Source organism: Scomber japonicus, chromosome 4 (assembly GCF_027409825.1).
Source record: "Scomber japonicus isolate fScoJap1 chromosome 4, fScoJap1.pri, whole genome shotgun sequence".
Lineage (NCBI taxonomy): Eukaryota > Metazoa > Chordata > Actinopteri > Scombriformes > Scombridae > Scomber > Scomber japonicus.
In genome coordinates this window covers 15,857,555-15,874,765 of record NC_070581.1, presented here as the reverse complement: position 1 = coordinate 15,874,765, position 17,211 = coordinate 15,857,555, and the positions used below count along the sequence as shown (strand labels likewise).

General features: G+C 39.4%; 2 protein-coding genes across 2 annotated transcripts in view; both read left to right on the top strand.

Annotated features, from left to right (window-relative positions):
* eno1a (enolase 1a, (alpha)) overlaps positions 1-17,211 on the top strand; it is a 48,827-nt gene that overhangs the window by 1,379 nt on the left and 30,237 nt on the right. The window lies entirely within an intron of this gene.
* On the top strand, positions 7,092-13,540 carry gpr157 (G protein-coupled receptor 157). The gene is made up of 4 exons (XM_053317204.1): positions 7,092-7,596; positions 11,100-11,313; positions 11,996-12,190; positions 12,598-13,540. The coding sequence occupies exons 1-4, from the start codon at positions 7,205-7,207 to the stop codon at positions 12,784-12,786; spliced, it is 990 nt and encodes a 329-aa protein (XP_053173179.1). The 5' UTR covers positions 7,092-7,204; the 3' UTR covers positions 12,787-13,540.

The following is a 17,211-nucleotide window of genomic DNA, read 5'->3' as shown; positions in this document are numbered from 1 at the left end:
CACTCCTTCAGTCAGTTGCCATCGTCAATCTCCTCATCTCTGCTTTAGTGAGGCGATCTATAAGGCCTCTTTATACAGATACATTTATCTTAATGTACCTTTAAACAATAACTCCCTCATGTTAAAGTGTTCAAACTGAAAGCTGTGTATGCTAACCGATTGAAGCAGCAGGCTGAGTCATGCTGGGTCCTTTCTGGGTTTCCCCCCCTCTCTGATCCTCTGCTCCTCCCCCTCTGGTCTAGGAGCAGGCTCATACACCCGTCCGGCTGTTGGTGGTGTGTTGGAACATGCCTTGACTTGTTGTGCAGCCTGAGTGAAGCAGAGGGACACAGCCAGTGAAAGCGGGAGGGAGAGAGAGAGAGAGAAGAGGCTCCTGGTCAACAGTTTGACAGTGTGAAGTGACCCACACAATGGACAAGCTCCTGTTGGTGTCAACACCGGCGTGCACTCGCTGGAGACAAGCATGGATGGAGGAGCTCCACTGCTGCCACGCTGCCTGGTGAGTGTCAAAACTGTTCATGGATTAAAACCTCTGACATATAATATTACAGCTGAGCCCTCCTGTGAATGACGGTTAATTTTTATTGCAAAGAGGAACACAGCACACCTCTAGTGTGGGGAAATTGAGAGATGTTACACTGAGGCCCTCACGTCTGCTAAACCAGGCTTGTGTGAGTTGATTGATGTAGAAATGAGAAAAGGTTCATTTGAACTGTGCAGCTATCAGTGTTGTGAAAGCATCCAAGCGGAGTCCTGATGCTAAGATGACACCATGGTAACTATACAAAAGGTTACCGAATGCAGATACCAAACACAGCGGCACAGTAACCTCCACACACACAGAGCACAACCACTGACCCTTTCACAAGTCCACAAGGACTGGACGGTCATTGTCTGACCAGATTCTGCTCCAGCCATTTGTTGTTGTTGTTGTTGTTTTCTCCTCGGTTTAGAATGACAGCCGGTTTCCATCAGGAGACCCAGCAGGCCGCCTCTCCTTCCCAAAAAGCAGACACCATCAAGAAAAGAGCTCCTCACTTTCTCGCAGCTGCTCACAGAATGACGATCAAATTTTGATTCAAATAGGAGAAGCAGCATCAGTGTATGAGTCAGGAACACGTCACAAGAATAAACATACAGCACACAGAAAAGCAGGTAAAGACATAATCAGACATAATCGCAACACGTTACTGATCAACTTGTATTCAGGTGGAGCCTCACATACGTTAATCACTTAAGTGACTCAAATGATAATAATTTAGTGTCGTGTACTATGATCTGTGTGTTTTACCTGTGTGTGTGGTCAGGCAAACAGATAGTAACTGGGGCAACTCTTGTTTTCTGGTAACCAGGGGTAGCACACACTGTGAGAAAGACTCAAAAACCATTGAATTATTAACACACTGCAGTTTGACATAGGTGGATACTGATGAAACTGATGCACACCCAGTAAAAAAGATTTCAGTTTATATTAAGTTGAAAAATTAACAGGAAAGGTAGAGACTACACTTTTATCTTTTATCACTTCTAATCATTTTCATTTTCATTTCATCGACTTGCCTCAAAAGGTTTTGAATAGTTCATTTGAAGCTAAAAATCTTAAATTAAAGCTGAATCAATCTACCTGCCTATGCTATTAACAAACAGATGAGGGGCTAAGCTCAGCAGGCATGCCATCAGTGTGAGTGTCATGTGTAACCTTGTTCAGAAACGTGGCTCTACAGTAAAATACTGTAATGTCATTGTTAGCCATAAGGTGATTATGTTTGTGGAATGGGACTGGAGCAGGGAAGCGTGACCGTTAAAGCGTTGACACTGGAGCAACTAAGAAATGCACAGCACAGAGAGGAGCAAGGAGAGCAGAGATGTGAAGTGAGTGTGTGAGTTTTTAGAAGCTCGGGCCTGACAGGAAAGGGATCCTGCAAATCCGGAAAGTGTAGGTGGGCTCAGAGTGTGTATGTGTGTGTTTGGGAGATCTGATCTATAGCACTGCTGAGGAGGATTGTTGAATGTAGGTTGAACATGTAAATAACTGTGAATTTATAAGGAGTCAATCCCATGGTTACTTCAACAAATGCCACTTTGAGACAAACACTAAGTGCACATTTGACACTGACACTTCTGATTCTCTGATACATTAAAAAAAATGGTTTTTCTATTTTTTCTATCAATACCTGATTTGACATGGCACAAAGTTCAGTTCAATGTGCAATACAGGTGTCAATAAGATACCTAAGATGATCAATACAAATACCAAAATCACACCTTTATCAGCTATAATATGAGCCAAACTGACCTAAATAAATATCTTTATAACTTAAGTATTATAAATTAAATATGATTTTAATATAATATAGGTGTGAATGTGAAAAAATTATTTAGCACCACTTTTGACAATGTAAACAAGGTTTATCACCTTCTATTATTATCATTAAGAATCAAAAATCAAATACAGCTTTGATAATTCTAAGTTAAAATTTGTTTAACATGACTTTTAACCTGGCACCCTGAAAATCATTTTTCCGTACCTTTGAGTCAATTTAAATATTCTTGTCTGTCGCTTATTAAATAATCACACTAATATTTGTAAACCGATTTCCCCCAACCGTTGTTTGTTTGTCCAACAGAAACAGGAAGACAAAAATCTGCCAGTGAAGCTAAACCCAGCCTGAGGCCTGACACATATTTACGGACAGGTTTATGAGTCGAGGCTCGTTACTGCTCCTGCTGCCGCTGCTGTTTGCTGTGTGAAGCAGTGAGGCAGTCAGTCATTCATTTAGCAAGCAGGGTGTTGTTTTCACTGGCATTCCTCAATCCTGTATTAGGGATTACATCAAGCCCTGGGCAGGAAGGAATTCCTGTCATCATGTGCTCAGCGAAGGCAGCGTCTGGCTCGCCACAATGAGACAAAGATGCAGCCGTTTGGCAGCTAAGAGTAGGTCACAAAGTGTCTCTATGTTTGTCTGCGGACATCACTTGTATCTGTGTGAAAGATGAGGACAGGCCACATAAATAAATATTAAGCGCAAGCATCAGCAGGCATGTGGGGACAAAATTTGCATCAGAGCATCAAACACATCTTTCTTAGAAGACTCAAAATTCTTCCTTTAGCATCAGATAGGGTCAAAATGCTCCAACCACCAATAAGCAAGGAATTTTCAGTTATACAACCAGAAATGCGTCACAAAATACACCAAAAGCAGACATGAAGTGCTACAAATAGCCTAGCAGATTTCAACAGAGGACATTCATCCAACTGTATATTTTCCATCCCTCTGAGACCTCCCTCTTTCTCCTTCATAATTCCCCATCTTTGCTCATTTGCCTGTGAGTGCAGATCACTCTCTAGTATCCATGTTGTCCTGTCAGCAAGGCAGAGTCCACAGGGAGAGGACAGTATGGAATGGTCAGCTGGCCCAAAATAGCACTGCAGCGAGCAAACGCAACTGAGAGCCACAGGATTTTACTTGATCTCCCTTTAGGTAAACACGCACAGGCCTTTGCATTATATGGCGCCCATGTGAACAGTCACACACACACACATACAAGTAGATGAGAGGTAAATCAAACTGAGCTTTTTGTTGCAAAATCATGAGTCATGGCAAGTCTATTCTTAGTTCAGGGGTGTTTGTGTTTGCCCAAGTTGTGTACACTTAAAGTGATGCTGCACAAAAAGCCAAGAAGAGTATCAAGAATGTTTTTGGGAGCAAGATTTGGGTCACTTTGGGCAGCGGGCCGTAGACTCATCAATGCACCGCAGTTATATAAAACTGAGATGGGCAGAGGAGGACGTCTCTTTTATTATTAATTCAAGATTTCTAAAAAGAAAGTGAATCCATCCAGATATTCATTTTTCAATTCTACGTGGAAATTTATCAGGTCAAATGCAGTTTGTACCATAAAGCGACTGTTATTAAACCCTTATTTCCTGTTTCTCTCCTGTAGAGCTTCCGGCCACTGGCGCAGGACCACACCACTCCCAGGGGGGGCTTTTAGTGTGAGGCCGTCGGCTTCCAGCAAAACCACCACCTCCACAAACCTGGCCGTGAAAAGTGAGATTGTCCGCAGTGCCAGATTCACAGGTGGAGGTGCGTGGCAAAGGCCCACTGGGATCGTGTCAGGGATGGGCGGACGCATACGGCTGCTGTGGGTGTTTCTCTGGCAGTGTCTTAGCTGGTTGTTGTGAGGAGTGAGAACGAAGCAATCAGCAAGTATACTGCCGCAGAAATTCTTCGCAATAAGAGGCCCCGGGATCAGAGCCATCACAGGGAAAAAATACCAAGACGAGGAGGAAAAACGCTCATCAGCATTGCAGCAAACATGGATCCTGCTGCTACTGTAAGTTTTTAACATGTGCTGACACTGTAGAAATAAATGTCAGATTACAGGAGCTAAGGACCTGACTGAAGATAGATCGACTGAGGGCATGACCTTTGTGTTGACAGCCTCTACAATATAACAGTTGGATCAAAGCATCACACTAGAGCAGTATGTTTTGTACTTTTATGATCCTCTGCTGCCATCTTGTGACTGAAAACAACCTCCCTGGATGCGTTGTATTCAAACACTGCAGCAATTTGTAACTTTCATTGTAGTTTTTATATTGAGACATCCTAAAAACGTTTTCATTCAGTAATATAGCTTGCCATAACTTCAGATTTCTTACTTTTCCGTTGTAAATTCATATTGCTGTCTTCAACAAATTTATGTTTGTTTCATGAATTATATATATTTTTCTTGTTGGTAATACATTAACAGTGAATATGGCAATTTACTAATTTATCAGGTGCAGCATAATAATTTCTTCATATCTTAAATTATAATTGTAAATAAAAACGGAGTAACTAAAAGTTAATGGAAGATTGATTTATTCATTTGCCTTGTTTGTTTTCAGTGTACACTTGTTTTGTAATGAGGGAACACTTGTGTTGAGTAAACCACTTCCACCAACCACACCATACCGTGCAAACACAACAGACCTAATGAGTGCAGATTGAGCCAAAATGACTCGGGTACCAGGTGCAGACTAATTTAGGTTTTCAGAGACACACACAAGGAAACGCAGTGCAGCTGAAAGTATGGTGAGCTCAGAATCTTTTGTGGATTTATTGTGAGTGGAGAACACTGCGTATCGTAAAAGTGATTGCTGGTCATATGTGATTGCAATGCAGATGTGTTTTTACTGCAGACTGCAGGAAAAAGACGAGGAGCCACTGCATTGCTGCAAACACAAAAAGTGGTGCAGATTTTCAGTGCTGCAGCAATGCAGGAGCAGTAAAATCCTGCTCTCACACAAGGTCACTGCTTTATGGCTTTAAATCTTCCACTCTCCAAACTCTTCTGTAAACCCCAATTACAAGACCACTAAACAAATTAACAGCATTTTATTCCTTTCTCCAAATTCTCCTAAATGTTTACTTTATCAAGGGCCGCCTGTGAGCACAACGAACTGTTTGATAACAAGGGAATTTACTTTGAGCTAAAAGCTGACGATCAGCAGCCAATTATAATTATTATTTTATATTTATTTTTTCATATTCATTCATATTTCATTCAATTCCTTTTTGGCTCCAGATTGGCGAGACACTGCCGGCTCACTGACGGTGACTGTCTCAGGTTTTCCAACACGGGAAAGATTCATTACATGTTCGAAATTGAAACGTATTTGAAGTGCATTTTAAAAATTGAACATATACTGTATGCTTGATCTGCATTGTTTCCCCGATTGTTTAAATGTAATGTTTCATCAGTATACTCACCAGGTAGCAGGTTCATGGTGGAGGAATAGTTAAAATGTGTTTGCTTGAAGACTTTGATTAAGCACTGAAACAATCAATCAACAAAAAATGTATCTACCAAGATTTGGATAATTATTAAATCATCATTTGATGTGAGTATCAAAATCACATTTCGTGTCATAATGTTCCTGCTTTTTAAAAATGCTCTTGGTAATTATCAGTGTAATACTAAGAGGTTTTAGGAGCATGAGTGGGACTCAACAAGAAATGTGAAGACTTTACCTTGAGAGATTTTTACATTCTTTATTGAGCAGATTATCAATTAATTGATCGAAAAATGTATTAAAATATCCCTCAGCAAGGAAAATGATTGTCTGTTGCAGTTTTAATTACAATATTTTGGAGATGACTACTACTGTAATGCCCTGTTCACTGGCATTAGTAAACCATTTCTTTCTTTGAGGCAGCTGTGACTCAGGAGGTAGAGCAGGAACCCCACATTGTTCCCAAAGGCTGCGCCATCGGTCTGTGTGAGTGTGTGAGTGAGCAAGTTGGAACTTTGTGTATGAATGTGTGTGTGTGAATAGGTGAATGTTGGCATGTACTGTGAAGCACAAGGAAGGTGCTGCATAAACACAGTCCATTTACTTTCTTCTTCAAAGAATTTTAGGATTTTAACTGGAACGTCACCTTATGTCACTGGTGCTTGCATGCCACTGGGTTCCAGTTTCTTTATGAATCATCATGTCTAAAGCTTTATTGATCATCTTTCCTATTTGAAGTTTAAGTTATTTCTTACCTGTTATTACTAATTGGGTTTTGTAAAGCAGTTGGTGTAGTGGTTCACAGAGTCAAACATTTGGACACACCTTCCCATCCACTTGAAAGAGGAACTGTGTATGACTGGTACTTTACATTACTTTATTTATTTATTATTATTATGATCACTATAAGATTTTTTTTAAAACAACATCTTTAATATTAATATATTGTCAAACTTTAACAAAGAGTGGACCAGTTGTTGTAAAGTTTGACATTTTTTTCATGTGAGAATCGAATTAAAATTTTTTATCAGCTATAATATTTTCCAACAGGAAAACGTGTAAAAGGTTATTTATTCTCCCATGACAATCTTTGGGTACATAGCTAGGGTCACAACACTAGTAAACATCATTGGAGCCAAAAATAGAGACTGGCCATTGCAGCAGCTGACTCTGACTGCAGCTTTAGGTTCCGGTTGGTGCAACAACAGAGAAGTGAGGCAGGGAGGGAGGGGTTAAACACTGAGAGAAAAGTTTTGCGTGGCTTCAGTGGAAGCTGTTTGTTAGGTCTCACTTCCCCAGTAGACTCTGCACTCAATGTCGCTCGACTTAAAGAGAAAGTTAACGCGGAGAAACTTCAGTCATGTCTAAACTCTGGTGGAAGTGTTTGAGAGTCGTAAATATGGAGCGATAGTGTAGTGTCTCATGTCCAATCACATGATGGCGATCGACAATGAGACAGTTGTGTACCTGTCTGAGCAGGTGGTCGTGTTGTGCTCGTGCGCGCTGTCCTTCGTGGGCTCCTCGCTCATCATCCTCACCTACATTTGTTGGTCAGATTTGAGGACGACTCCGCGGAAGCTTCTGGTCTTCCTCTCCGTGTCTGATTGGCTCTCCGCGGCATCCTACGCTTACGGGGTCTGGAGTGCGTTTACGGTTAATTCAAATGAATGTATCGTTCAAGGAGCGATATCAACTTTCGCCAACACCAGTTCTTTTTTCTGGACTGTGGCCATCGCCATTTATCTTTACGTCTTCATAGTGAGGTCCAACCAGAGGGTCGCTGACAGCTTGGTGTTGTTTTTCCACATGGTCAGGTAAGCGCGTGGCTTGTAGTATTGTTTTGTTTTTTTGGGGTGCTACGCTGACCGTCACGTTAAAGATCCGGTGTGAAGGATTATAGTGGCATCTAGCGTTAAGGTTGCAGATTGTAACCAACTGTATACACCACCCCCTCTCCCTTCAGGGGTGTAGGGGTCATACGGTGGCTGCGAAAAACGCAAAAAGCCCCTTATTACAACCAGTGTTTGGTTTGTCCGTTTTGGGCTACAGTAGAAAGATGGTGGGCTCCATAGAAGAGGACCTAATGGATGTAGGCTATATTAAGAACTTGGTACCAGACAGGTTTGCCTCTGCATTGTGTTGCCCACTGAATATTAGCTATAAACATTGTGATATTTGCATCAGACAGTTGTTGTAACCTATATTGCATCTGTCCCTATTAAATAAACTTTAATAATAATATGTGCAGTAGTCATCCTGCTCAGTCCATAGGCCTACATATTTCATTGTGATGACCATGATCATGGTTTTTTGAGGTAGTTTTACAAATAATCCTCCATTCATCAAAAAATCATAATAGAAAGACTCATAACCTTGCTCACCTTGTTTGTAATTAGAGGTATCCTGTCAACAGTTCTACAGAGGCGGTGGCCTATAGTAAAAGGTTTTTGGGCTGGAGGAGGATTTTGCTCCAATACCGTGAGTGGCCACTGGGAAAATTGTCTGCAAGGCTGAGCAATGTAGCCCGGTTCGGTTCTTACAATACATCCAAGGATGTATAAAGGTTAAATATGACTCTTTCTATGATGGATTTTTGATCCATGAGGATTTTATAATTGTAAAATTAGAAAAATGAGAAAACCTTTGATGTCATCACAATGTAAAGTCTATGAGCGAGGATGGGGCCTGCCGGGCAAACACTACTGCACATATTCAATGGGTCACAAAACAGAAGCAATCCCAAAAGCTATACTTTTTTTGCATATGTGCCAGCCGAGTAATTCTTATTGAACTGAATGGGTGCCATTTATAGCTATGATATATATATATTCCCCTAAATCTTTAAAACACTCTGGTCCTTTACCTGATCCAAACAAAATGCATCCCCCAAACGCATCACTCCATCATCATTATCACTCACTGACTATAGCATAAGTTTACAGTGATTTTGTGATTTGTCATCAAGATATCACAATTCTACAGGCATTAGAGCCAGTAGTAAATTATCAAAGAGTTGCACAGATCAGGTTTATTATAGTTAACTAAAACTAAAACTAGTAATGAAAAAATAATTTAGTTAACTGAAATTAAAATAAAAACTACAATTTAAAAAAAACGAAAACTAAATAAAAACTACAATGAACAATGTAAAACTAACTAAACTAAACTGAATTGCAGATCATTGTTGTGTCATTTTCTCCCTCGATTACTGCCTGTCCCGCAGCAGCCGTGGTTAGTTGCAACATAATTCATAAGTTCCAGCTAAATAGTTATATGTTTCTTGGTTAGGTGTAAACCATACAATGTCACAGAACTTGCTGATTGTAAAACAGCAGTTTCCTAGAACACAGCATCATTTCTCATGAATTGCGCCCCATTTTTCCTCACATGTTGGACAGACTGGAGCCTACAGTGACTCACTGTCTCCCATGAGTAACAAGTGATATTGTGAGAAAGTACAGGCCAGACGGGACTGGGACTAGTTGGTTAAAATGCTAACTTCAGTTACTGCAACATGTATACTCATGCTGCTTGGGATACGACTGCCTGCTGCACTGCCAACTATTAAAGAAAATCTACTCTAAAACTACATTTGAATTGTGTTTTTAACATCTGCCACCTGCCTCGCACAGGACAGGATAGGATAGCAAAACAGGATATTTTGCTTTTATGTTGTGTGTAAAACACCCAAAGAGGCTTGCTTCTCAGAAAAACACAAAGACTAATCTTAAATCTTACTAGCCATCCCTGGGGAGGCTATTGAACTGTGTTAACAGCCATAGTTCCATGGCAACAAGTCATCAGGGATTTATTCAGATTGAAAAAACAATTTATTGGATATGTCCGACTGACACTGAAAGAAATCCTGGTATTTATGGAGAAGACTGTTGCAGAAACTACTAAACATCAATATGTGTTTATAAAGCAAAGCAGATTTTTTTGCACACACATAAGACTGAATAAAATCCACATAATAAAGTTAAAAGATGTGACAGACAGACACAAATGAAAACAAATGAACCTCCAGTATGGCAGGTGGCCTTACAACCTCTGGCTCCAGACCAGTTTCTAGACTACAACCATCAGAGGATCAAGTGATATTCATTTGTCTATCACATACAATCACCACATCCCAGTACAATCACTCACCACTGGGCTGCTATCACAGTGTCCCATGAGTTGTTCAAGTCTGTAGGGAATCTCCATCTGCAGGATTTGTGCCTAGAAAACATAATTGTCACTACAGTCTGTCCTTCCAATGATCATCGTGAGGGGACTGTAGATGAGCAGATATTTTCCAACTCAAATACAGAGAGAACATCATTTATTTTTGGCATCACATTTTCAATCTGCTTTCACATTTGTTCCACAGCAGGTGTACGCTTGATAACATCCCTGAAACAGGAAGATCAGTTTATGTCAGTTATCACAAATGCTTTTCAGTGAGCAGACATATACACGTTAACAATTTTAGTTTAGATCATCCAAAAAGTTTTAGATTTGATGATTGAAATTCTGCCTAATGATATCATGTCTGTCTGTCTTTTTGGTACAATTTTGCAAAATGTTTTTAAAAATCATAATTCCCAAACTGTTTTGGCCCTAATTAAACATGATTATATACTTTAATGGTTATCTTTTTTTAAAGGTTTGGAAAGAATCTTTTTTTAATAAATCTAGACTTCACCTTGAAAGCTTGAATCAGCACCCATGTTTCATCCTTTTGTGTCAATTTTCCTTCGTTACAGTAATGAGCTGTGCATGTTGATTGTGAAGATGTAAAGAGGGAGTCGGTTCCCTCTGGTCTAGCGCTGTATAATTGAGCTATTTTTGGACACCAGAACATTTTCGCCCCTGGGTACGCCTCGCTGCAGTGTCTGTGGTTGTCATTCTAATTTTGTTTCTCTGAATTCTCAAATGCTCCATTGAGTTGAAGATGGTACAACAGAGCCATTCATAGAGGCTTGTGTACCTAACACACAAACAACGAGGCCTTAAGGAGAGTGTTATTTATAATGATCTGCCAGGTATTGTTTTAGGAACAGAGGTGATGTTTCAGGAGGAAACACTGCCTCTCAAAATGCTGAAGTCATTTTGTGTTTTTTATGATGTGCAGAGCTAAAACAACGACCGTGACTTTGCAGTGTGCACTATGCAACAGCAACAAGCCTTAAGCACAAGATAATCTATCACATGGTGTCACATGTTTTGTTGGTATTGAACCCACCAAACATACACAGTTCGTAGAAGTATTTAAAAATAGGATGTTGACCTTTTGAGGAAGTTATGCTTATTCCTCTAAACCCTTTTTCCCTAGCTGGGGTATTCCTCTGGTCATCACTATTGCAGCCGTGTCACTGGGCAAGATTGGCTACGATGCGTCAGAGGTGTCGGTGGGCTGGTGCTGGATCAGCATTTCTGCTACTGACCGAGTCCTGTGGATGCTCGTGACTGGAAAGATCTGGGAGTTCCTGGCTTACCTCATCCTCCCCATCCTATACATCCTGATCAAGAGGCACATTCACACAGCGGTGGGGACCAAACCATGTTTTTACCAGACACGTTAGCTCCTACGACACCACTCGCAAAGGCATCAAGAATTTTCTCATTATTTAACACAGACAAACATCATACAACTGTCCAAATGTGTTGGTCTAATGGACAGAAATATAAAATTTCCATTTCCAAAATTTTTGAATCATCATCTTTGTAAGTAGGTAGTAGAAAAATCTCATAATGTTAAGAAATCCTCTGAATAAACAGTCCTGAATCTGCATCAAAAAGTTGTTTGTTGGCCCACAGCCTCTGAAGTTAAAGACATCCAGCTAACAAACAAAAGGGACCCTAAACCCAACATTTTTTATTCATTTGTATAACATGTTTTTATCCCACAGCATCATGTCTGGTTTAGGGTTGCAACTAATGATTATTTGCATTACTGATTAATCAGCAGATTATTTTCTGAGTTCACTAAATAATAGTTTTGTGGATTAATAGTCTAAAATCATAAAGATATTCAGCGTACTATCATGAATGACACATAAAACTTGATATTTGATTATCAAAATAGTTGTAGATTAGTTGTCTGTTGAAGGAATAACCTAGAACATTACCTGCTATCATAGCTGACACATCTCATTCTCTTTTCATAAATGTTGCTTTTGTGCTTCATGTTGTCATGAATCAAATACTTGTGTTCATTATCTGATGCAGCATGCCGCCCTGTCAGAATACCGTCCCATCTTGGCCAACAGGCCTCCAACACACTCCTTCTCCTCCATGGCTGATGTGAAGCTGACACTCATCCCCATTATCTTCATCGCCCTGCGCATTTGGAGCACAGTGCGCTTCATACTGGTGCTGGCCAAGTCTCCATTAAAACTGCACCCAGTGCTGATGACGCTACATGTGAGTGTAGATGATGTTTATTTGAGAGGTCTATCCCCTGTAATCCACATTTCCTCTTTTTGTAATTTTACGTTTGTGTGCAGCACATACATGTGGTGTATGTGTGTTGTCATCACTCATTCATCATGAGAAGTTCCTGAATTGAACAACTAAAAAGTAGCATAATGACTTCTGAAAAACATCTAAATGGAGTGTGTATATTCTATTCGATAATTCTATTTGATGAGAGAACGATGCAACAATTCATAAAAAAGTAAAATACAAAATATCATTACTTACGTTCTCAACTCATTAAGCGGCTTTTCTTTCAAATGTCAAGAACATAATAATCATTATTACATTATTTGTCACTTAAAATCGAATCTGTCGCTACACTTCCATTAATGACTTTTCTTTTGACTCAACAGGGAATTGGGAACACCTTACAGGGAGCTGCCAACTGCATCATGTTTGTGTTTTTTACTCAGCCAATCCGCAAACGCCTCTGCGATGCACTCTGCTGCTGCTCCAAGTGTCAAGCAGAGGCAGAGCAGTCGCATGACGTCCCTCACAGGCTGCTGCCAGGAGAAGACCCTTCCACCCATATAGAGGAATAAAGCACCAGCCGAGCCCGGACTGATAGATGATGACGCTTGATTCTGCGGATGGGAAGACGGGGGTTGACAAGAGGGGCGTGGTGGTCTGTCTCAGCTTCACATTGAACCTCATTACAGCAAGTGCTGAGAGGGTTGGAGATTCTGCAGGTGGAGGCACATCTGTCTCACATGCCAGCATTCTGGATGATAAAGGTGATGCTGCCTGACTGTCCACAAGCGTATTTGGGGATTAATTATTTTGTGGATTTGTGGATTCCCTGATGTGTGATATATCAAACTTTAAAATGCCAAATAACTTCTTTTAATAAGCAACTTTATTTATCATGAACAGGGTACATTCATTCACATTCTGAGTTCACAACTGAAATTAATATCCAGCACTTATTTTGCTCCACTGAGTATTGAAGTATTGTGTTTATGGGGGGAAATTGCTTCATCTTCATATCAGTTCTTTGTACGTGTTCTAGAAGAAAAAAAACTCACTTTGGGTAATGGATGTACTGTAAATTAGTTTGAACTTCTTTTAGTCATTGTCACTGATCAGACTCACGTGATCTGAAGGCTTGAAAGATGGTAAATATTATTTTTTGTCTCTAAGGAAACAGCAGTTGTGATCACTTTGAGTTCACATCCGAGCTAGTTCAAAGAGTAACGTCAAAAAAAAAGTGACGTTAAATATATATTGTACATACAAATATTACATGAATAATGTAGAACAAAAGTCATGTTTTATTTGAGAAGTTTCTATATTATTATTTTACAAAGTTATTAAAACAAGAATTGAAATGAATTCTGTAATATTTGACTTAAGCATTAAAATAAGTTTTCAGTGTATTTAAAGTATAAGTTTGGCAGTATTCATATTTGTATGAAAGAAACTTGTCTACATGGGACCATCTAATTTAAATGTAGTAAATAAAATGACAATAATTTTTCTGTCAGTGCTCGATTCACTTGAATACATACACCACCTCATGATCCTTGTATCATGAATTCATTCTTTTCGATATCTTTGTTGTTTATTTCTTGCCTAACCTCACAGTTGCAACATTTTTCAGATGGTATCAACGTGTCACCCAAATTATTCAACATCATGTCCTTCATCACGGTCAGGATGCATGAAGCATCATCACATGACATCCTTCCTCCTTGAAACCTGAGCCTCACTTCTCCTTTGACCCCTGATGTTTTTGGCTTTCATTTACCCGACTTAGCTACCAGCCAAATGCATTCCAATGACGAAAGATATGAACCCACTGAACCCCATCAGGCTCCCAGTAGAAGCTGCTTTACATCAACAATGGTGCTACCTGGGTCCTTTAAGCTGTTTACAATATTTTCTCAAGATCCATTGAGTCTTAATGGGCCTGCCTCAGAGATGATGAGCTAAACTGAAATAAGATTAATTACTGTGGTGGTGGTTGGAAAAGGTGAGGAAAGAGAAATTTCACCATGCTGACATTTAATTTTCTCTTATCCACAAGTGATTATTGTTCATTTGACTCTCACAGAGGGCAAGCGCTAATTTAGGAAGTCTTGTTTAGGTGGTATTATGTTGGATTTATGGATCTTGAATGGTCTCTGTTGGTCTGGTTGATGAATTGTACAATGCAGAAGTGTATGATACAGAAATATCAGGTCGGACAGACTTTTCATTACACTGCAACAACACTGAACTCTTATGAGGGGAGTTAGTTCTCATACATTGTTTACAGAACATGGGGGACTTTATACGGTTTGTTCTGAAAACATTTAAAACATAAATACACAATTTTATGAGGTTTGCTTAAATCTAATTTTATCTGCGGCTTAAAGTAATGGGACACAGTGGAGAGGTCATTCTCCCAGGACCATTTGTAATTAGTAACATTGGAAACCATGTCTGGGAAAATGTAGAAAGTGACGACTGTTTATGCTGATGCTATGCAAAATGGCCAGTTAACAGTTTTTTGCCCTTGAAGATTGCCACACAGGTGACCGTCACTTAATATATGTCCTGCAGGAATTAATCCATTGTGCCAGTTTTGAGATTTGGCTGACATTGACATGATTCGAGCTTTTGGAAACACTTAAGGAAGGGTTGGCTCCCTGCCCACTTAATTCATTAAGTTAGCGCAGAGCTGCACTTCACAGCATGGGCTGACCATTCACCAGTCAAGTTAATGGAAGCCATTTTTTCAACAACAAGGATTGTTCATTCGGCTGTGTCAGTGGTTCTTGGAGCCAATTCTAAAACACATTGTCCGCCAAAGGTAATGGGCGATAGGTAAGAGCTGCAGCAGGATGAGGTGACAGACACATTTTTATGCCTGTGTGCTACCCTTAGGCATCATGTTTTTTTAGTTGTCCATCCATCCTGTTCTTGTGAACTTATTATCTCAGGAACGCCTTGAGGGAATCAATTTGGCAAAAACGTCCACTTTGACTCAAGGATGAACTGATTAGATTCAAGGTCAAAGGTCAAGGTCAAAACATGATTTTGGCCATAATTTAAGAACTCATACATTTATTATTACAAAGTTTCACAAAATGTCTAATAGGAGAAAATTATGTGAAATGATGATATTTTAGGATCAAAGGTCAGTTTAGCTATGATATAATAATGTTCTACAAAAACACTTATCTGGCCATTACTCAACATCATAACTCAGGAACAGAAGGGCAGACTGTGACCGTATTTCACATTTTGATTTCATTAAATATCTTTAAAGTTTTCACTACAAATATTATATGAGTCTGGACAGACATGGATATAGAATGCACAGTAGCAGTCCCTGATATGGGCGAATTGGGCAAGCGCCCAGGGCAGCAGAATGCAACTTGACTGGTTGGCATAGTTATACAACCATAGAGACTGTTTGTAGTTTACACATGTAAAAGAAGACAACAGAAACACTACTTAAGGAAGTGGATACTTGTTGGTTCCAGAGTTGTTCAGTATGTGAATAATTAGGCAGAAAAGCTATTAAAGTGGAACTAAAATGCACTTGGTACTTGCACTTTACATGTGACATATTTCTTCCTCTTTCCTTAGAATAGTGACACTCTAACAAACAAAATATCAGCTCCTCCTCTAACTGTTTACTTCCTCATCTTTTTACATTATGATCAGTTAAACAGAAGGGGGAAGAATGTTACAGTGTTTTTTCTCTTTCACTGTTCTGTTTCCTTAATTTAACCCGGTAAATTAAGTCTCAATTTTTTAGCAGTGCTCTTGATATGGATCTCAAGATGGGAATGTCAGTCAGATAGTCGGCCCACCACTTTGGTCTAAAAATATCTCAACAACTGTTGCTCTGAAATTTGGTACATATGTCCATGGTGGCCAGAGGATGAATTCTAATGACTTTATGATCCTCTGACTTCAAATCCTTCAAATTTTCATCTACAGTCACTAGCAGGTCAAATTGTTCACTTTTCTTAAAAATGTCACAATCTAAAAAGATGAATTGGGCCAACATTTTAAACAGATATGTATTGCTCCATGGTGATGAATGCTAGTGATCTTTGTGTTCCCCTGACTTGTCCTCTGGCACCACCGTGAGGTTCACATGGATTTTGAATGAATTTCCACAATCCCTTATTTTTCCTTATTTAGCACCACCAAATAACATTTTAATTGACCAAATACCTTCAAATTTAATGACACTCACATCATTTTCAGTTGTACTGCTAAATTAAAGATGATGAACATGGTCAACATTGTACCTCCACATTAACATTATCTCTCATCAGCATACAAGTTCAGGTGCTAGCTGGCTGTAAACTCTTGGACTTGTTGAATAATTCAGCAGTAACCTAGTTTACCTGTGACATTAATTTTTTATTCCTCTTGGAATGGTGCTATGCTACCATCAACAACATTAGTTTCACCAACTGTTACCTACCACACATTTTATTTAAAGATCCCAATAAGAGATTTAAAAAAGGGGGGGAAATGTCATCCTTTGCTGCCGTTCAGAAGAAGAATTAAAACACTAATGTCTGTCCCTGATTATTAATGTTATCCTATTGACTAGTAAGTCTGAATTCAATGTTGATGCTTTCCTATGAGATATCGTGTTTTTATGTATATTTGTATAATATAGTCACATACTTTTCAAACATATTGTGGGTGACAGAATGTGCAAAAAGGGAAAAAGATGTTTATTACAATGTAACCTTGAGTGCATTTTCCTGATGAGGGATCCTCAAATCCTGATCCTGCTCCATCATTTGGACCAAATGTCACCAGGTTTCATTCTTCTGAATAAGTTAATTTCAGCCAAATCCATCACTGTCAGCTGTGTTTTCACTATAACTCCACTCTGTGTATTCAACTGGGTTAAAGACATCTTATTTACATATTCAGTTTTTGCTTCTTTTTTTATAAACGTTGATTGAGACATTTCTATGGAGCCCCTAAAGGGACATGCGGGTAAAAAA